Source organism: Aedes aegypti, chromosome 2, assembly GCF_002204515.2.
Source record: "Aedes aegypti strain LVP_AGWG chromosome 2, AaegL5.0 Primary Assembly, whole genome shotgun sequence".
NCBI classification, from domain to species: domain Eukaryota; kingdom Metazoa; phylum Arthropoda; class Insecta; order Diptera; family Culicidae; genus Aedes; species Aedes aegypti.
This window is the reverse complement of record NC_035108.1, coordinates 131,135,164-131,157,769: the sequence shown is the minus strand read 5'-3', so window position 1 is coordinate 131,157,769 and position 22,606 is coordinate 131,135,164. Positions and strand designations below refer to the sequence as shown.

At 40.3% G+C, this 22,606-nt stretch overlaps 1 protein-coding gene across 1 annotated transcript in view; it reads right to left on the bottom strand.

The window, feature by feature from the left end:
* LOC110676024 overlaps positions 1–22,606 on the bottom strand; it is a 540,392-nt gene that overhangs the window by 39,782 nt on the left and 478,004 nt on the right. The window contains exon 4 of the mRNA XM_021842375.1: positions 19,212–19,396. Within this exon, the coding sequence (XP_021698067.1) occupies positions 19,212–19,396 (185 nt within the window). The remainder of the gene's footprint in view (positions 1–19,211; positions 19,397–22,606) is intronic.

The following is a 22,606-nucleotide window of genomic DNA, read 5'->3' as shown; positions in this document are numbered from 1 at the left end:
AATTTTTGGTGAAATTTTATATTTTTCTTGATAAGTCAAAATCTTTGGCTTTCATTTCGTCCAAGAAAATTGAAAATCGGTCAAGCGGTTCAAAAGTTATAATTAAAAAAAAAATAAAAATTTGGCAAAATCACGATTTTTATGGTCACTCTATTTCGAAAATGACCACCCTTATCAAAAAAATCCTAAAACACGTGTATTCGTAGTTCGGATAAGGAACAAAATAGCAAATTTTCACAGAATTCGGTGACCCACTAGATCGGTTTTTCATGAAATGGCTGTACCGTTTTGATTCATATTACGGACACTTAAGACCCCAGTAAAGAATAATTCATCAGAAAGCATACAAAAAAAAAAAACATTCTGTATGATTCCTTCACGATATCAAGACTCCAAAACACTTAGCTTTCAAATGGTGGGTGAAGATTTTGATTCCACAACTTTGATTCAAATTCCGGACAGCTCATTCAAAGCAGAGATAGAAATATCGTATAATCAATTCACATTGTCAAACCACTAAATAGACGCCTAAGGCAATTCAGCATTATACATTTTAATAGATATCAGTTCAAAATGACTATTAAAACGAGCTCTGAAAGTGAGTACTTTTGAATGACAAAAATTGAAAAATTTCGTCTGAAATGTTTCCCATACAAAGTAGAGTGTCCGGAATTTGAAGCTGTCCGTAATATGAATCAAAACGGTATACATGTACATTTTTAAGAATTTTTGAAACTAATGTTTTGATATCCTCCAGATAGTATAACAAAGTTCATCTTAAATATCTCGCATGTGTTTATCCAGCAATTAATCCTATGATTTACCTAGAATATTTTTTCTCAGAATTCCTCCAAACATTGACACAGGAATTTTTCCTTGTATTCATTTGAATGTAGGTAGATCATAGGAAAAAAAATCTTCAGGACTTCATTCACTGCTTCCTTTGGGTTTTATTTTTGTTATTATACATTATCAATGAATATCTCTCAGAGCTCTATCAAATATTAATATGCAGAATTCAAATAAAATATCTCAACACAAAAAAAAAAATCCTGGAGTAATCCTTCTAAGACTTTATGAAATAATTTCTTAAGTTTTTTTTAGAAGACAATAGTTTTGCATTTCTTCTGGTTTTATTTTCATAATTATTGTTCATGAAGGAGAGAGGAAATTATTAAAAAAATGAATAAATCCTTGGAATACTTCTTGAAACAATTTCTGAAGCATTCCATACTTTGGGATGAATTTATCTGGAATTCTTTAGGTAAATTATGTTAAAATCTAAGTATGAAATGCTGGACAAAGTTTTCAAATTATGCTCAAAGAAATATTAAGAAGAGCTCCCGAGAAAATAACTGTTAGGAGTTTCTAAAATCATCCACAGAGTAGCTTTTATATGACTCTATGTAGGAATTTTTGTGGTCTAGAAGTAATTTTGGATTCTTGGGGTAGTTGATTCTAAAAACAAAAAAAAAATTGAAGAATTTATAAAAAAAAACACTCCAAAGAGTTTTACAGTCAAAAATTACTCTGAAAAAACTTTTGGAGAAATTCTGATAAGGGTCTTACTGAAAAATTCTATGTTTGATAGAGTCTCTGTAAAATACTAGTAGTAATGTCTAAAATAAATATTTTAATGATATCCCAAGAAAGGTTAAAAAATGTCTTAACGATTTCCCAAGAAAGGTATGACCACGAATACGCTGGTTGTGTGCAGTGCAAGAGGATCTGGCAACTCTAAATGTTTGGGGCAACTGGAGAAGTATCGCCCAAGACCGACTAAGTATATAGGTAGGAAGGTATACTTTTAAGCAATAATGAAAGATAGTTTTTCAAATATCATATCAGTTTTCAGTCAAGTAGACCTATACAAAACGGTTTGACAAAGCATTATTTTTAAAATTATAAATCCCTTATTAGAATCCGCAATGATTCAGCACTTAACCGTTTCGGTCCAACGTACCTGAACAAACTCAATTTAATCGCGAGCACGGTGAATCATGTTACGATAATTTAATTACCAATATTTTCGAACATAAACAGCAAAATGAAACCTACTCTAATGGCCTTGGCTCTCCCAACTCGCAGCAAAAGCAAAAACCCACAAACTTCCATGCTTTCAATGAAGATTATAAAGATTAAATTTCTACCCCTTTTCCCGCCCATTGTTTCGAGCGAACCCGAGATACCGATCCCAACGGCTTACGGCAAAACACATGTAAGGTACGAGAGGTTGGAAACGGGTCCTTTTCAGCTCGGGAAAAGCCCTTCGATATTAAATTCTTAGAAACGTCTGTCATAACTTTCTCGCTTTCGCGCACCCAACCCAGAGATAATAAAGAAAACCGGCAGAGCATCGCAAACCGTGACGGGGATGACGCTGGAAGTTGTTGGGATACGCGAGGTGCGCTGAAACGCAATCCAGTTGTTATTTCCCATGACCCAGAAGTGATTCGTTTCTTCCAACAGAGTTGCAAAGAAGCACAGAATGGGGCGAAGCGAAGGATTTCATGCTAGATACTCGACGGCAGCAGGGTCCAAAGACTTCGGTTATCGTTTTGTTGGATGCTGCAGTTCTGTTGCAAGTGCAAATGCACTGCCTGGTGGATACACTTTTCTTTGAGAAGGATCTTCGTTCCCGGGAGAGTAAATGCTTTTTCGTTGGCTGCTGCCAGGATCAGGGCAAATACATGCACACATAGCTCTACATATACATACATGTACATGCGGCGGACACAAAAGGCTAATGGCAAACGATTGGAAACTACTTTCCAGATAATCGAATCATCATTTATCACGCTGCACTAAAAGCATCATCCTTTATGTGTGTGCTGCTGCGATTCGGGTGACTGGGTGAATTACTGCGTCCTAATTTCGATAATTTCTCCAGGGATTGCCGATTCTATCGGGAGCTCGTGAGGAATGTGGTATATAATTTCAAGATGACTGTTTCACTCGGATTGAATGAAAAATAGCAAAGATTCTTCATGTAGAGAAAAGCGATTTTAAAGGAGATGTTTGCCGAAGACCATTGCAATTTGAGGCCAATAAACTTTTACTAAAGATCACTCATTGAAGAAATTTTCCTAAAAACTAGTGTTGAGACTGTCTGCAAGTTGATTTGTAGTCCACTAGGCTAGGAAGACCTCATAAGAAGCATCGACGTTGATCGAAATCCTCCTCTCACAAATTCCCAGTACTTGACTCTCACATCACGATAGCAACATGCGCTATACATTTGCTCATTTAATTACGACAAATTCCGTATGACCTAAAATCTAAACGATTTCAACCACATTCTCCCCTTCGGAAGTATGCCAAACTGAATTCCGGACCCGCACCCCAAACAGATGCCATTCTTGGTGACAGTTTGCTTCGTGTGCATGTTCCCCGTCCCGTAAGAACCACAATGGATTGCATTTGAACAGATTTCGGGGCTACACATTTGTTTTGGGGGGGGGGGGGGGGGGGGGGGGTAAAAGTATGTCCCGGTTTCGGTTTTCGCCTTTCCCTGTTGGGCTGCTTTGCAGGAAGAAAACTGGAGCTATATTGTTTTAGCCAATGCACAACAAGGAAGCGCGTGCCGCTAAACCAACCTAGCACTAGACGAAGAAAATGCTAACCATATTCTATTTAAATGGTTTGCCAGATTTTGGTATAGAGACAGTTAAACGCGTCCTGGAATAAAAGCGTCTTTTCCATGTGATTCTGTTCAGATTGAACCCTCTACGTAGACAAAGAAGGATAAATCTCAAAATATAAAAAGACAAGATGACAGGTTGAAAGCATTTTTCATAGCAAGACAATAGGTTGAACACTACAGAGTATTCGGAGCCAAATTCCTAATTAATCAAAAGTATGCTTTAATGTTTTTTCTCACAAAAACTTGGATCAAGAAAGTGAAAACTGTGATGTAACTTACGCCCATATTCTAGAATTTTCCTAAACTGCACGAGTGTCCGATTAAACAATTAAATTATTGTTGTTTGTGAAGCTAATATTTAGAATAAATGTCTCCCAGTTCAAATAAGTGATTTAAAATTTAAATATTTCTTGAGTCAGACTTATTCGTAAAAGCTTCTGACACTTTTGGCTATTTGAATAACCAATTTGTGACTGCGTTTCCAACTACAAAGAGTAGCAAAGATGTCACCGCCTCTTACAAATTGAAATGCGAATTTACATAAGCACATACACATTTGCGATAAACGTTCAGTGGTAGCAGAAATTTCCACTCATGAAGATGGCAGCTAAACCACCAGAAGCTTCCTAACGTCGTCCTTATTTGCAGTTGGGAGAAGCGTGCAGCTGGAATACTCTTGTGGTTGCAATTGCAAATATGTAGTTTTCTTCCGCTGGTTAAAAGACGAAAAGAACGGCAGAACCATTTTCGGTTACGTAGTTTAGCGATTTGCATATGTGTAACGTATCAGATTGCATTTGAAATTTGTAGCAATGGTGATACTATTTTCGGCTAAGGGGATAAATTATCCTTGTAGGGAACGGTGACATCAGGGTAGACAATTGTCACCGCCAAATGGAAAAAGTCGTCGACGAAACTAAAAAAAGAATCGTCATCGTCACTCAACCATCGTTGTTTGCTGCAGTTGTTCGCCACAAAGGCTCAGCGTTATGACGAACAAATAAGCCTCCTTCGTTATGGTCGAATCTCCGTTTAGGAGCTCTGAGCCGACTAAAAATATGAACCGTCGCGTCGATAGATTATGAGCCTTTTTGAAAAAAATAAAACAAAAACAAAAAAAATCAAACGTGTCCGGAATCGAATAAACGATCTCTGAATCTTCAACCTCACGCGCTTACCAACAAAGCTATTATTGAAGCTTGAGGAGTATGGGTTAAATTGCCAATACAAGCAGTTCTGGGATGGCATTCGCCGTTTTGTGCATAGCAAGCGAATATACAATAAACGCCTCCTTCGTTTGAGAAAGGGGAGCGAACGGAATGAAGACAAATTTGTTCGTTGACGATTTTGGATTGACGTTCGTAGTGCATTCTTTCGTCGATGACGAGACGACGACCTGCCAGAGTTATTATACGGGTAAAAATGCGGTACTCTCAGGGATTGAATCCTGAGAAAATTGAGAGGATCTCTCACGTATCGCTCTCTGTAACTATCATAACATGCTGCACATTATGAGAGACTGTTTATCGTATACTGCTACAAGTTTGATCAGATTGGGGGGATAGTAGTGCATGATAAAACCCCTCTAAACATGCTCCAAGCCTGGGGGACACTGTTGTTATTGGAAGTTCGTGGATTGTTTATCGTGCCAGTAAAGAAAAACACCTATCCCCAACGGTAAACAAGCGAGAAAAATGGATTTTATCATCGCTCTCTCGTTGGGGCTCTCGCTCGCTGCTTCCATTTATCAGACTTGTTACACCTTGCGATACAATGACGATCGTGGACCGCAACAGATGAGATGTTTTTCTTTGCTTGCTTTGATCGTGCTTCATTCTCAAATGAGAGCGAATTCTGCAACGCCTGGGTACTCTAAATAAGGAGAATGAGTCATGATTTCGGGAGGAAAGTGTGTTTTCATGTTATGAAATACACCATGACCAAAAGTCATGAAATCATGAAGCATTTTACCGTAACGCCGGCTGTACGTTGCTGGAATCATGAATAAAATGATTTAGTCATCTGTCATTTATGATTCCTATTTTTGACACGAAAAGTGGCAATTTCGGTCATGAAACGATGAAGCAGGATCTGATATCATGAAAACAGTCCATGAAAACATAAGCACTATTCATGTATTTAGATGCCTGTCGTTTATGATTCCGATTTTTGTGCTGAAAAGTGGAAAATTGAATCATGAAATCATGAAGCACGATCCCTGAATCATGAACTCAGTTCATGAAAACAGACATTATACGTCAATTTAGATCCCAGTTTATATTTTCTATTGATAAACAAATGAAATGAAGATTAAAATTGTTGCGGCTTTTTTGTCGATAGTTTCCTAATAAACCCTGAAAACATTCCACAATTGTCAACCCAATGGGTGGCAAATCTTTAGCAGGAACTCGAACATTCGGTGGTCAGGTTTGTTCGCAAAATATTGCTTCGCACATCGCACGGTTTGGCAAATGGTCCCTGGGCTCACAAACTGATGGTGGGTTGCATGACTAATAGAACACTACTCAACGACACTGTGGATTTGAAAAGTGAACTGGAACATCCGGCTGCCGAAGGCATTTTGTGAGCATATCCGAACAGTTTGCCGACGAGCTTGTCAAGCAAAATCTTCGCTCAAAGTCAAACATTGGCCGGTTCTGCATAATCAGGATGAAGGCTTGCAAGTATATTTAAGAACATCTAACAGCTCCGGCAGATTGATCGTGTCGTGAGTGCTCACGGTTATTTCGCCAAGAATGGCATTGTCTTCAATTTGAACTTTTCCAAAAACAAACCTTTTTTATTAATTTCACTAGAAAAAATGACCGATCGCCATGACACGCGTTGACTAAAGAGAAGAATGTGACAGTTAGATTTGTGTAACGCCCTAAGCATACAAATTCTTGCATAATAGTTTCGATTTCATGACGTTTAGTCATGATATCATGAAACATAAAATTTTATGAATTCATGACTTTTTATTCATGAATCCGGCAACGGATTTTTCCGTGGATGACGATGTCTTTTTTTATTTCGTCATCGCACTGTGACGAATCTGACGATTGCCTGCCCTAAGTGACATCTTAGAACGGCGCCTTGACTAATCCAATTGAACGTATTTTAAGATGGAACAGTTTTAATCCTAACATTAAAATCGTTCCTTAACTTCAAGGAAACAGTACTGAACAGAGATTATCTACAGAAATAATATGAGGAATTCTTGCTGGAATATTTAGATTTGTTCCTTGAAATATTTGTTCGCGCCAACGCGAAGTTTTGAGCTGTGAGTCCTTCCCACCCCTGTCCCATGTAACCTCGAGCCGCCGCGAGTATTTCGGCCTCTCATCCCGACCACTAACAACCACCTAAATAACACACACACACACCACGTCGTTAGTTTTGCCTTGCACCCCATCCATTCGAGCGACATGATCAAACATGTACCTGTACGCAGTCAAGCCGACCAACCATCCAGCTATGTACAGCGTGAAGCAGCACCCAAAAGAGTTTCCACTACCACCACCACAACAGACACCAGTTAGCAGACCGATTGCAGCATCCAGTATGTAGTAAATAACAGGCAGTGGAATTTTCCACCCTCGTCTCCACAACGTTGTGCATGCAACGCCTTTGGCTACCTGCCACCTATAAAGGGAGCTTGCATGCGCAAGGAGATTATTCAGTTTTCTTTCAACCACCATTCTGTAAACATCAAGAGGAATAATATAGAAGTTTAAGTTCAAGTTACCAAACCGCCTTTCCCTCCACCAGTGGAAGCCAATCAGCCTTTTTGAAGGCTAGAGTTGCAAGACCCCCCTCCAGTCGAGCTATCGGTCCTGTGCCCTGTTGCTCCCGGCAACAGGTGGACGGAAGATCAACAGATCTTTCCGTTCCCGCTCACCCGAGCCAAAGTCCCAGTTGCACGCCGCAACATATGGTCCAATCGAGCCGGATCCAGTTCCGTGGAGGCTGCAACAGCAGCAGAGTCAGTCGTCAATCAACAGATTGAGACAAATCCATTCCAATTGCTATCGCCGATAGCAATCAGCTTTCCTACCAAAGGATTGCTGTTGTTCCTGCCCGGTAGCTCGACACAAGAGCGAAAAGAATATTCCTGGTTTCCATTGGCGGAGAGGAGACGAAATTCCCCAAGTGAAGTGAACAGAGACAGTGAAAAAGTCCCGAAGTCCGAATCATTTCCACCCCGAAAGTAAGTCGCGCGCGTGTGAAGTGGTTCCAGAATGGCCGAAGTGAAAAGGCTGTTCGCCCAACGTAGCCTCGTCGAGGCAAAAGTGAAGCGGCTCCAGGAACAGTTGGTTGACAGGGATGGTACCAACCGACCAAGCTTTGCACGAGTGAAGCTTTATGGAAGTGAGCTCCAGTTCCTGTATCGAGAATACCAGAGAGTGTATGGCGAGTTGCTGTCTGCATTTCCAGCCGAGCGGTATGCAGATCTTGACGAGAATTATGAGCGCTTCGAGGACCTCCATTTTGATGCCTGCTTACTGGTGGAAACGTTGTTGCTATCCTTTCCGACCACCGGTAACAAGTACCAGCACAGTCGAGCGTTATCATACAACTATTTCGCTGCGACCACTGCGCCACGCTGGCGCAACCCGATCATACGAAGCCGATCACCGAATCCACCGACGGAACAGTCCGTTCCGATTCCAGACGTGATGGAGAAGCCAAACACGTCGCCACCGAAAGAGTTGTCCCCAGAGCAGCTGTTCCCAGCCCAAGCGAACGAGTTGAAGGTGAGCCAGTTTGCCATCAACCCAATCCACTCCTTGCAGCCACCAAGCGCTGAAACTTCAGCCATGAAGTTAAATCCTGTGTGTGGAGCAGCCCTGGTCCGTTCCGAGGGTGATCTCGCCGAGGTCATCGAGAGCAAGTCGGCACCAATGCCGATTGTCCCGCCTTCTGTTGCTCCAATAGCTCAGAAGTGCCATCGTGAAGAAGATTCCACCCACAGTGGAAAAATGCCAACGACGTGTGAAGAGGTGACAACCGTTGCCTACGAAGACGAGCCCAATCCTCCGTGCAAGCAGAGTGAGTATTCTGCTAATTCAGCAAAGACGATCCCAGAGGATTGTTACGTCGATAATGAGTCAACCCAATTTGTCGACAACGTGAACAACATTCCATCCTGGGAAGCGACGAACCCGATTCCAGTTTCAATCAACCTGGTTGGAACCCATCCGATACCGACGCCGTTCCAGAGAGCTCCCGAATGTGGAGCGTTACCGAAGTCGTTCCTTATGCCACCCGGTTTTCATCAACCGCCCAGGTTGGCATCGATGCCAACTGACGTGATTCCAATGCCCAAGATACTCCAGAATCCAGCAGCAAGTTCCCAGTCGTTCCAGTACGCAACCGGTTCCCGTCCGGTGCTCCAGCGGTTCCCTTGTGTGGCTGGATTCCACTCAAATCCCAACGAGTTCCCGAGTGCGATCGGATTGTGTCTGGTCGCGAAACGATTCCCATGTAGAACCAGATTCCGTCCAGCGACGATTCCGTTTGGCCAGTCATCCCGTTTGGCTGGATTCCATCCAACACCGCAGCGATTCCCGTGTGTGGCCGGAACCATTCCGGCATTGAAGCATTCCTCCAACTTGACCGAATCCAATTCGGTAGAGAAGCCTTTCCAACGTGTGTTCTCGGATGTGGCCGGATTCTCTCCGGTAATGAAGCAGCCGTCCAGTGTGATGGGATACCAGCTGGTGTCCCCGAGATTTCCAGCTGCAAGCGTGTTCCATTTGGTGCCCAAGAAGTTCCAGTGTGTGGCCAGAATCCATCCGATTCGTGAGCAGCCATCTTGTGCGACCGGACCTCGTTCGGTTCTGAAACAATTCCCGCCTAGTGTCGAATCCCATCCGGCACCAGAGAAGCCTCCTGATGTTCCTGCTGCCGACCGGTATCCCTCCGGTATCCAAGCTAGCCATGCCGTCTACAGAAATGCCTGCGAGATTCAAGCCGATTCAGATGTCAGCCAGCATCCCTCCGATCAGCAAGCCAATCCTGAAGATGAGCGAGATATGTACAGCAAAGCACCCGTGTCCAGTGTCAACCGGAAGCCATGCGGTATCCAAGTGGTTGCGGTGTTCAACCACGATTCCACCGATAGCAATGCCATTCCTAACAACAGCCGGAATCCATCCGGTAAAGGAGTCAACCCCGATGCCCACCGGAAAACGTCCGGTATTAAGCGAAGCCCGAAACCAGAGATTGACCAAGAAGATGATGCCGCCGGTCAACCCGACTGGTGATTCCAAGCAACCCCTTACCAAGTCCAGGCCGGAGAAACCACCAGATGAAGCCCCCATGCGACGTCGAGCCAGCGAAGTCATCCCGGAGTGCGTGTCCCGAGCGCATCCACTCAAAGATGTTCATCAAGTGGTAAGCAAGCTTTCGATTTGTGGTGTGTGCCTATTCCTATCCTGGCTCAAAGTGGTTTCCCCAGTCCACCTTTGAAGAATCCCATAGAAACATTAGTGTTGTTGAGTTTCCATTGCCAACTTGAAGTTTTGTTCCATTGAGTAAGATGTGTATCCATGTAAGATTTCCACCCACAATACAGTCCACTTGACGAGTCCTACAAGAAATGATAATTCCATCAAACGATCTTTCAAGTTTTGTGCCTTACCGAGTTTGTTTCCCTTATGTTGATTCCTTATCCTAATATGAGTGTCTAGTATTGCAACAAGTAACATACGAATCCCTGTGAAGTGTTTGCCCATTAATTCCAAATTCCAAGATATGATTATTGTGATCCGTGAGTCCAAGTGAATTTTCCTCCCATTGAGTTTTTTTTTATCGTTGAATCTTTTCCTACCAAGTTGTATGATGTATGATACCGTGCCCACCAATGTTTTCTTCAACACCTGTGCCCTTTGTGTAATTAAAGGCTCCTTGCAGTGCCTTAAGTACAATTCCCTTTTATCTCGATTATTTCCCTTTGTGACATACAGCCACCAAAGTTGACCTATTCCAGAATTGTGAAGAGTTTCTTCTGCCTCAAGTGTGTCACCAGTTGATGATTCCATTTTTGTCATCTCCTGTGAAACAAGCAGTTCCTTCCGCAAATCAGTCCGTAGTTCCTTCCATCCCTTTGAGCTTATTTGTTAATACGTAGTAAGCTATTGTTTCCACCCTGACAGTCCTTTAGAGTTGAGTTCCTGAGTTCACTTTTTGCAATCATGTTCGTCCTTACTATCAATGCAACTTCCCTTTTCCATTTTGGCCGGGGAGTATGTTCGCGCCAACGCGAAGTTTTGAGCTGTGAGTCCTTCCCACCCCTGTCCCATGTAACCTCGAGCCGCCGCGAGTATTTCGGCCTCTCATCCCGACCACTAACAACCACCCAAATAACACACACACACACCACGTCGTTAGTTTTGCCTTGCACCCCATCCATTCGAGCGACATGATCAAACATGTACCTGTACGCAGTCAAGCCGACCAACCATCCAGCTATGTACAGCGTGAAGCAGCACCCAAAAGAGTTTCCACTACCACCACCACAACAGACACCAGTTAGCAGACCGATTGCAGCATCCAGTATGTAGTAAATAACAGGCAGTGGAATTTTCCACCCTCGTCTCCACAACGTTGTGCATGCAACGCCTTTGGCTACCTGCCACCTATAAAGGGAGCTTGCATGCGCAAGGAGATTATTCAGTTTTCTTTCAACCACCATTCTGTAAACATCAAGAGGAATAATATAGAAGTTTAAGTTCAAGTTACCAAACCGCCTTTCCCTCCACCAGTGGAAGCCAATCAGCCTTTTTGAAGGCTAGAGTTGCAAGACCCCCCTCCAGTCGAGCTATCGGTCCTGTGCCCTGTTGCTCCCGGCAACAGGTGGACGGAAGATCAACAGATCTTTCCGTTCCCGCTCACCCGAGCCAAAGTCCCAGTTGCACGCCGCAACAATATTTTTGGGGGAATTCTTAGAAAAGCTTGACTAATCTTAGCCTAGTTTAGCTTTGACTGACTACATATGTATATCAATAGTTGCTATTCCGTGATTGACCGAAGTCAGTAGAGATTCACAAAGAATCAACTAGAAGCTCGGCTGGTATTGGCCAAAAGCTTCTTCAGTGTGCATACTTCAGTGCCCCTATTTTTACAGGGTGAATAACGGCGCCGGCCCCGTCCTTGAAGTCAGGAGGGATTGAGGGAAGGAATGTTAGTGTGTAACCTTTGCTATTTGGAAACTGTATTTACCTCAACATCTCCCCAAATGCCACTGCGAATAAAAAGTAAAAGGAAAAGGGTGTTTTTAAATTAAAAAAATAAAACATAAATAATTTATGTAGTCTTTGCTGACATTCACAGTGACGAACCATTCACAGTTTGTTGAAAAATCATATTTCCGTCCTACCGTTGTAATAATTGAATATGCAGTCATACATATTTTACAGGTTGTTAAAAAAGCATGAAACGAACTCACCAATTGATCCTTCATCTTTGACTAAGCAGCCACAATCCACTTTCACTGGAGACGCGATAAACATAACTCTTTTGCTTTTCATGCAAAAAATTGATTTGATGACTCATAACAAAACGCGAATGCTTAGGCTTCCACGAAGCATACCACACTGCCGACCAAAACGCGAAAACTGAAAAACATACAAATATTCACTCCGGTGTTAAAAAACGAATACGTTTGCTTGGGCTTACAGAGCGTGCTCCTAATCGAACGAAATAAATGATAAATATCTGAAAAAAAAAACCTCGTGGATTTAATAAAGATATTCCTGGAATGACTCTCGAACAAGACTATGATGGAATTCCAGAAGGAATTACTGGAAGAATCTCGTAGAGGAATCAAGGAATACTTGGAGAAACTTTTTTATAACCCGAGTATTAATGTGAAGTTACCGTGCATTGTGATTATTTTTGGCTTATTTTATATGAGGTAACTTAGTGGATTTGGAATTTGAAGAGTCCTATAAGGAGTTCCGAAGAGAATAATTTTACAATTTCTTGCGAGACATCTAGAAGAAATACCGGAGGAATTCTCAGAGCTGATAATTAGATAATCTACGGAAAAACAATAGAGAAGTAGAATAAACATCCAGCAAAAATTGTCGAAGGATTAGCCCTGGAAAAGTTCCTGATCGAACAGCTAACTGGTGAAAGTGGACGAAGAATCAATGTAGAAATTTATTGGCTAGAGCTTGAAGAACCCATGACACAACTTTTGCATATATCTACCTAAAGAATTCATTGATATTTTTTTAAGAAATACCTAGGCGAAACCCTAAAACATTTCCATCCATGAAAAATCTTTAAATAAATTCAAGTTATCTACTCCTGCAATCATTGAAGGAATTACTTGAAAAAATCTTGAAGTTATCTCAAGAAAATTCAAGACAGAATGACTAAAAACATATCTGAAAGCATTGACAAAATCCTGAGCGTAATTCTTGGATAAATTCTTGCAGAGTTTCAAGAATTCTATGGAGGATTATAATACCTTTTGAAAAAGCTTTTAAGAAAATCCTTGCAGAAATTCTTGGAGATGCACCAAAAAAAAAAATCGGAGAAATATCTGTGAAGAAAATCACGAAGAAATCACTAGAGGAATGGTTAATTTTTGAAAAAGTTCCTTGGTGCACTTGGTAAAATTCTTGAAAAAATAGATGGTAGAATTTACCTGAAGTTACTGCATAAATACTTCAATAATTGTTTGGTGGAATCTCTGTAAGAAAACTTGGAGCAACTCCTGGGATAAATTCTTATAATACATCTCTAGGAATCTCTTGGGAAATCTTGGAGAAATCTCTGGAAAAATAAAACAGGATAAGTCATTGAAACGCATATTGGAGGAATCCCTGGATCAATTATAGGGAGCTTATTTTATTTAAGGTGACTCTTCCACTTTTCGTTTTTGGAGACAATTATTTGAGGTTTCATCCGAAAAATCTTTGAAAAGATTATTTACAACAGTTATTCAAACCCGAATTTGAGAAGATTCGAGCACAGTGGTGACTAGCGTTGGGCGATTTTGAATCGATGTTCCGAAAATCGATGTTTGCTTTCCGATTAATCGATTTTTTGAATCGATGTTTGGAGCACCTAAAATCGGATGAATCGATTATCTCCATTCGATTCTTTGATTCGATTTATTTTGTTGAAATTGTTAAACATTTTTTAATGAGTTTGTGAAAAAAAAACATATTTTGAACTAATCTTGAAGTAGTAAATCTGTTCGATTGATTATCGAAACTGATTTTATTGAAAGATGTTGAAATCGAACGCAAATGCATTTGGTCTCATTTGAAGTTTCATTTATGTCATTTTTCATCTGATTCGAATGGGGACGGACCTGGTGTAGTGGTTAGAACACTCGCCTCTCACGCCGAGGACCTGGGATCGAATCCCATCCCCGAAATAGTCACAAAAAATTTCAGTGACGACTTCCTTCGGAAGGGAAGCAAAGCCGTTGGTCCCGAGATGAACTAGCCCAGGGCTAAAAATCTCGTTAATAAAGTCAAAACCAACCAAAAAAAAAATCTGATTCGAATCGATTCGAAAACATCGATTCATAGGATTCGATTAAATCGGTGAATCGATTCGGCAGTTCAAATGTGAATCGACTCGATGTTTTGTACATCCCATTGAACAAGAAACTAACGCTCCATTTGAAAGTTTGATTGAAATTGCTGAAAAAATGTAAAATGTAGAACCAAAAAAAAAAGATTTGGAAATGGTTTAACCAGAATTGTTTTCATCTTACAAGTAAAAGGCAGGCATGTTACCACTTAACCAGTTTTCACAAATGATTAGTATTGTGCACAAACTGAATTAAAACGAGCTCATGCCTGAATGGCTGTCGAGTGGTGTCACAACAAAGGTGAAATTGTTGATTACTGAATTGTTAGTTGCTATTTTACGTTAGTCTGTAATTTCTAGGGATATTCTGATAACAAATGAACCTCACGATAGGTAATCTATTTTTAATGAGTACGTATCAAAATCTTTGGAAATCGCAAATAACAATATTGTCACATTTTTCATAGACTTCGCCATCGGTTCCTGATAAACCGACTAGCTCATGTAAGACCACTTACATGTCAGTGTCTAACCTAATTTTGTATTACTGCTAAGGGTTTATTGGACCAACCAGCCCATATAAATATAACAGACACATAAATTTTCCGTAGTCGTCGTATCCTTGTTGAAATCAAATGTTACTGGATAGCTTGCTCATTGCTTTATCTAATGGAGCAAAGAATAAAATCCTAATCAAGCTTCTTCTTGAACCTATAATAATTATTATATAATGAACCAGATGTGTGAAATAGAAAAAAAGTAGTATTTATATGGTGCACATCCTCACGTACTTGCTTAATGATCGTTAACATTCCAAATTCATGTACAAAATAGATGCCAATATTCTTCTGAAATGGTGCACGTTTCCCTGAAGTCATCCAGTGCTAAAAAATATTAATTTGACAAATTCAATGGTTGTATAATTGAATTCAAAGAGATATTGATATTTTTCTTATTACACTTTTTGTGATTAAAAATGCCAAATTTTCAAGCTTTATCAAAAAATAATCCAGGGGTGCTGCAAATCATTTGAAAACGGCCTCTTTCTATACTTTTCTTGCACTTCAAGACCCATATAAACGCGTCCCTGATCCATCCAAAAAAATTTTTTTGTCGAACAGTGTTATAAGGCGTGAAAATACAGTATCGTCGCAAATTGCAAACATGACGTATTCTCCGAACAGTGGCGATTTCAAAGGTAACGCCAGAAAGAAGAAGAAGAATTTTTATTTTCACGAGTTTTAAATTCAGAAGAATTTAATCATTAAAGATAGAACTAGTAATCCTATGAATTGAGTGATAGTCTTAAAAAAAACTATAAAAAGTCGAGTGTTCGGAATATGAGTCATGTTTGAAATTTGAGACGAGACCGTAGACTGACATGATTCTGGAAAGTCAAAGATGTGTTAAACCCAAAAAGTCCTCGACTGTACCAATATTTAAACAGAGACATCTTAAGCATGATTTTACATCACAGTCTTGGAAATTACTCCAGGACTAATGATGGTCAAAATACACCTGATAAAGTATATGCATTCAAGCGCCTTAACCATTTCAGCCTCTTCTTTTTCTTCTTCTTGGCATTACGTCCCCACTGGGACAGAGCCTGCTTCTCAGCTAAGTGTTTTTATGAACATTTCCACATTTATTAGCACTTCAATAGTTATTAAGCTTTCTTTGCCGAAGTTTCCATTTTCGCATTCGTATATCGAGTGGCAGGTACGATGATACTCTATGCCCAGGGAAGTCAAGGAAATTTCCGTTACGAGAAGATCCTGGACCGACCGGGAATCGAACGCAGACACCTTCAGCATGGCATTGCTTTATAGCCGTGGACTCTAACCACTCGGCTAAGGAAGGCCCCTTAGTAACCATTTCAGTTAATCCCCCCCAAAACTCAGTAAAGATTAACCCAACTCCCATAAATCTCCCGCAGCAATTTAGCGCACATTCAAGAATGACCACTCTATCAACCCTTGAAGGCAGCCATCCTCTTACCAAATTAATTTTCCAAAATGGGAGCTTAACCCAAACCGAAGCAGTCAAGGTTAATGGTTTCCCGGTAAAGAGATCACAATCACAGTCATCATTCTACCTTAGCCAGGAGAAAGCTTGCGGAGATTACATTCCCCAACCACAGTGCCCTAATCCAGCCACTAGTACTACCCGTTCGTTCTGCTTCTCGCTCTCTCGAAACTGCCCATAATTTATTCGCAGACCCCCTCAGCCTGGATCTTGTTGTTTCGGGAGCTAAACTTTTCCGATTTGGCTAGAAAAGGAATACGACGAATGGAAGGAAGTTTTGTAATACCGTAAAAGATGAATCAGAATCGCCACTTTTTGCACTTTCCAATCGTATTTTGTTTGGATGCATTTTTTTTTGTTTCCTCATGGACACTGTTAAAGTTGTTCCGAGTTCGTGTTGCTAGTGAGTGAACCGATGGATGTTGCTCGCAAAACTCGGCAAATCCGATTACAAGATGTGTTTTTCTTGTGTTCCGTTCCCTAGTTTCCTGGGTATCCATCCCAGTGTTTCTCAACGAGTGGGTCACGGTTCAAGGAAACGCTCTCAATTGAGCATATCACTAATTAATGTTCAGTTATTTTCCCATGTGCGACGTAACTGGTAACGTGTAATACAATTACCGCTCAGAATTACTTTTGAAATTGGTACAAACAAATTTGCCAGTAATTTCCCGTCAAACTTGGAAAAAAACTTTTCTTTTATTACTTCCACAAATTATTGAAACAATATCAACAACGATTGCGTCAGGTATTGATCCATGCATTGCTTTCGATGAACACCATATGTTGAATTAATTAATTCATTACGTGAGGTAAATATGGATAAATTATGATAAAAAGATCCACGTGCTCGGTTGGGATTCGAACCCAGGACTCTTGTATGCTAGACGAGCGCTTCACCAATCGAACCCCAATTGCCTCGCTTATTTACCGTTGAGGCAGGTGTTTCATTTTACATTTTACATGATCAACAATCGCCAAACATTCGATTACAATAGTGCCTCTCAGTTTTGGAGTTTTTTTTACAGAGTTTTATTATGCACTGTTGCCCCCCCCCCCCCCCCATCTTATCAAAGCTGTAGCAGAAGGTGATAAACAAGTTCTCATGATGTGCAGCAGATCATTTTGCTGCAGAGAGCGATACGTGCGGGATGCTCTCAATTGTCTCAGAATTCAATCCCTAAACTTTTGTATATTAGCGTTACCTAACTCTTTTAGTAGAAGAACAGTCAGTTTCAGTTTGGTAACGTCTGCTACTCGAATTTAATGAAACAATTTCGCGGTTGTTTCTCGTTTCGCGCTGTGTCCAAAAATAAATTGAATCCGCGGCGGAAAACCCATTTTCCGTTTCGGATCTCACCAGGGACCGTGAGAGGATGCACCCAAAGTTTTTTTTTTGCAAAAAATAATTAAATTCGCGATTTTTTTGTAACAGTTTACTGGTGGTGATGATCCCTCTTGGTACTGGTTACTTTTTTATGATGATGTATACCTGTGGGTTGAATTTTCTATCTTCGTATAGAAATGCTAGTTCTATGCAGGCTGTTGAATTGAATGATTTTTTAAATAGAAGAAAGAAAATGAATGAAAACTTTTTATAAGGCTCCAAATCCAACACCATAAACTTTTTCTAGTGCTGGAATCGCGTGAAACGTAAAGCAACAAACAGGTGCGATGTAACTCAGCGATAGGGCGTTTCGCACACTGCCGAGATTGATGGCGTCGAGGACAACTCCGACGACGGCATCAGCAGTAGCCGGAAATGAAATGTATGCTGTTTTTCTCATTTCCTGCAACATGCACTTTCCGGCTCTGTACTGTTAAGCAATATTGCTTCCTGTTGTTGCACGGATGGAACTTTTGCATCCATATATAGTGGGTAGGAAGCACTGGACTATGCATAGCTACTATGGGCCGGAAATAAAAATTTCGCGACAAAAGTCCGAAAACCATATTTCATACAGTGGTTTTATTCGATTTATTCTAGATTATTATTTTAAATTATTATTTTTTTTTATTAAATTTATTAGCATCATTTTAAACATTACATGCATTTCTTATATCTAGGTGATCTGTTTTATTAGACAACACTATCATCCTAATTTGGTAAAACAAATTTAAGATTTTACTACCATTTTGTTAACAACATATTACGTATCATTTGCCATATCAGTTCAGTTTTTTTACAGGTGAGTTGATTTCACCTGTTTATAAGAGAAAAAAAACGTTTTCAATTCACTACACCTAAACATATAACGCACTAATCAATAGAAGATTGTAACGATTTTTGCCTGAAATTATTATCTATTTTATTTGAAATTTGTTCCAATGTTTCAACATTGGATATTCTATGTAACTCATTGATACTACACCAGGGAGGAAGCTTCAAAATCATTTTCAAAATGTTATTTGGAATTCTCTGCAGAGCTTTTTTCCTGGTATTACAACAGCTAGTCCATATTGGTACTGCATACAACATGGCTGGTCTGAAAATTTGTTTGAATATCAAAAGCTTGTTCTTAAGACAAAGTTTTGATTTCCTATTAACGAGGGGATAGAGATATTTTACATATTTGTTGCATTTGGCTTGAATGCCCTCAATGTGATTTAGAATTAATTTGCGCTTCATGCAGTTGAAAAAATGAAATTTGAGCGAAATGGGTCCTAATCATTCCACTCCGTTTCCATGTATATTTGATTTGGTTGATTTTGGTCCATAATAAAAGTGCTTGAAATTTCATCTCGTAATTTTGATATTTGGTCCACAGTGCATAGTGGAACGGTTTTTCGTCACTCATAGAAGCCCACGGAAGTGATGTTTTCCGACGTTCCGGCCTCCATCAAGATAAAGCAGCAACCCAGTACCGCGAAATGGAATTTTACTTCCACGAACTTCGTGCATACGGCTCTCTGATGGAGGCACCTGGTGCTTTGATAAGTTTGCAGCGGACTGATGTATGCATTTCTTTTTTCGTATACTCACCAATCATAAGTAAGGCCGCCGTCAGATGTGAGGTAGGTGAGCCGGCAAGTCCCGTCGCCCCGAGAGCAGCACCCCCAAGAGCGCACGCCACGCCGCCCAGGGCCACCACTGCGATGAGCGCCCTCAGTGGTGGCCCGGCGAACCAATGACCGCAGCAGCCTTTCCGCGAGCGTTCTGATGGTGAGCTGTGTGGGAAGAAAAACGAAATGAGAGATGATTTAGATGTGGGCCAGGGATGCGAGGTGATTTTTGTTTTATAGATGTCTTCCAATTGCAAAACAATGTCTTCTAGCGTATTTAATTTCAAAACGTTCAATTATCGTATTCCGAGGATTATTTTCAAATATCTACTAAACACTTCAATAGAAAATGCATATTTTATATTTTAGTACTAGATCCAGTACTCGTGACTAATATATGTTTAATATTATTTTCTGAAAGTTTTCCATGTAAATAAATATGCGGAACGAATTTTTGAATTAGCTAATGTGGGGTAACATCCAAGAACCATGAAATTAAAGAAAAAAAAAATCTCGAAGAATGTTGAATATTCATATGAAGGTATCTGGTGAAATGCGTTCAGGGATTTCTCTTTTTATAAAGTTCTGTTCCCTATGCAATTCCATTGAAATTTGTACATTTTAACATCAGGATTTTGTAATTTTTTACACCCTAATACTGGTTATGAACAGTGAATCAAATTTTCAGCACAAACGGTCACATTTAGCACGCTTGATGTGTACGAACAACCCGAGTAACATACATGTTATAATTGTGTATTATCAACTTATAAATGACTAGTTCTGGTAATATATCAATTAATAATACACAATTATAACATGTGTGTTGCTGGGGAACTAACAATTTACATTTACAACAGATATTAATTTACTGAAAGTTGAAAGGCCCAACATGATACTTCCAATAATCTCATTCATAGAAAGACAGCATCCACTCTTTCAAATTCAACCCAAACTGACATCCCATTCTTCAATTTGCCTAATCCTTACCATCCGACTTATGCCGCATTGTGTTTTGAATCATAAAACAAACGTCGTATATTGTAACGATACCGGCAACTGTGACCATCCTGCCCACACCATTTCAAGGCACCAGAAGTGCGCCTAAGCAATTCAACAGGGACAACAAAAAACGGCTCCAACAAAGACACGAACATGTCAACGGAAGCCGCTCTCGCTCTCTTGTCATTTGCCGTACAATGTTAAGACCGTCAACAAGGACGATAATGATATCAACGCGGAAAATTTACGACCCTAAATAAACGTCAGCATTGTTGTACTTTCCGGCTTATGAATTTTCCACGAATTTATCGGCGTTGAGAAACAATTTCACAGGCTTGTTGGCGCTCTGACGACGAGGAAAATTGAAACGCATTTCCATTTCGAGTTATGACAACAGAACAACTGTCAACTCATGGTACCATTGAATGATACGCATTATGGGCGCAGCCAGGATTTCGATCAGGGGTATGGGGCGAGCAAAGACAAGCTACTCCAATTTCTAACAAATTGATAATTTTCGACACTATTCGCATCCTTTTTGAGTGTTTATTCTGAACTTTTGCTTGAAACACTACATTGTGAAGAACTTGCCCTTCATTCTCAACATACAGATTCGGTCGCTTACCGGTTTCCACCGAACAATTTGCTTCATCTGCAATCACTATGAAGCCAACTCCACGTTCTGCTCTGTCGCCGCCGCTGTAGTACTTAAATGATGTGTTGGCGATGGAGTTCACCGCTCGGAATTCACGTTCTTCAGTTCTAGGCCAGCGTATTTCCTGGATAGCTGCCATGTTCACGCCGACATTCCGCAGTTCACGAGCCAAGAGCCAAACACGCGCGGGTTCATTCGAAGTTCTCACGTTCCAAGATCCAACTTTCCAATCGTTGTCGTTTATTCGTTGCCGGATCTGTTGCCGTAAAATCAATCCGTTAGCTCTACTTTTGCCTTTCGTGGTTGGTGAAAAGTTTTCGATAGGCCACCTAACCAGGGTTGCGCTACCTACATCTTGCTAGAGGGGCTGCCTCCTCAGTAGGTTAACATAGAGCAATTTATAAAATGCTTTAAGATATCATACGAACAGAAATGTATTTTTCGAGGAATAACAAATTCTATTACTTCAAGAATAAAACTAACTAAAATTTACCATCCTTTGATATATTTCGGTTGTAATTTCTGAAAAAGTTGCTAACAAATACACTGGGATCGAAATTAATATAATGGGCTGACAAAATACATGGAGGAATGCTTATGCAAATTTCAAAATGCTCTAATCTAATATTAACCATGGCTCCAGCCACGTTCTTCCGGTCATCGGGGAAGGGAAGGAATGTAAGTGTGAGTTCAAATTGGAAAAATGTGTGAAAATTCAATCTCTCATATGCTTCTTACCATCCTTACTATTAGAATAGTGTTCTGTGAAGTTTTCAGCTTTCTAGGTGGTAATTTAAAGACGGTCCAAAGACTTGGAACTTGGAAATTACTATGGAGAAATTTTGATAAATGCTCTAAACTTGCTTGTACTGTAATGTAAAAAGAAACTTATCATCCCATATTGAAAACTTATTCTTTAGACGTTAATGAAGGATGATGCTGGACCGTTCCGGAACACCGTAGTTGGTTCCACCAGGGCCTCTTTGGGGACATTTCTGCTTCATGTCCAAAACATACCATGCGACGTCTCAATCTTCGAGAATTCATCAGGACATATCAATAAAGGAGGAATAAGCTAAATATCAACAGAGTTGGCCACTGCAGAGCACCTGACACAGGTTCCGCCAGGGCCACTTTGGGTACATTTCCGTTTTATGTCCAAAACAAACTACTTTGGCTACTCCAGTTCCACCCGGTTCTATCTCACAATTTGTCAATGATTTTATCAGTTATTTAACAATAATCTAGCCAGGAATTCATCAAACATCTAATCTGGAATCGAATCAGGTGGAATCTATTCAGGATTTAATCTATTAAAAGCAAGTGATTACCTACATATAATCCTTTCATTTTTATATTTTTTACATATGAGGCTTTCAACTCAATTAGCTAGTTCATTCGCATCAATTCAAATGTTTTTTTAAATCTTTCAATATCTCAGTTAACAGTACATATTTTAACATTTTGATATCTGCTTTTTGTTATCGCTAAATGCTATTGACACGTTCATTCCAATGCTTAGAAACATTAGCGACGCACGGTATGTTTTGATCGTTAAATGAAAAGTCTCAATGCAAGCCCTGGCGAAGCCTATGCTTGGTGCTTTGGAGTGATCACATTAGTTATCACGGAACATACATAGGAAATTTCACTAGAGAAGCTATGGCGGAACCTGTTCCAGGTTTCTTTGCCGGTACTTGTGCCAGGTGGTCGTAATT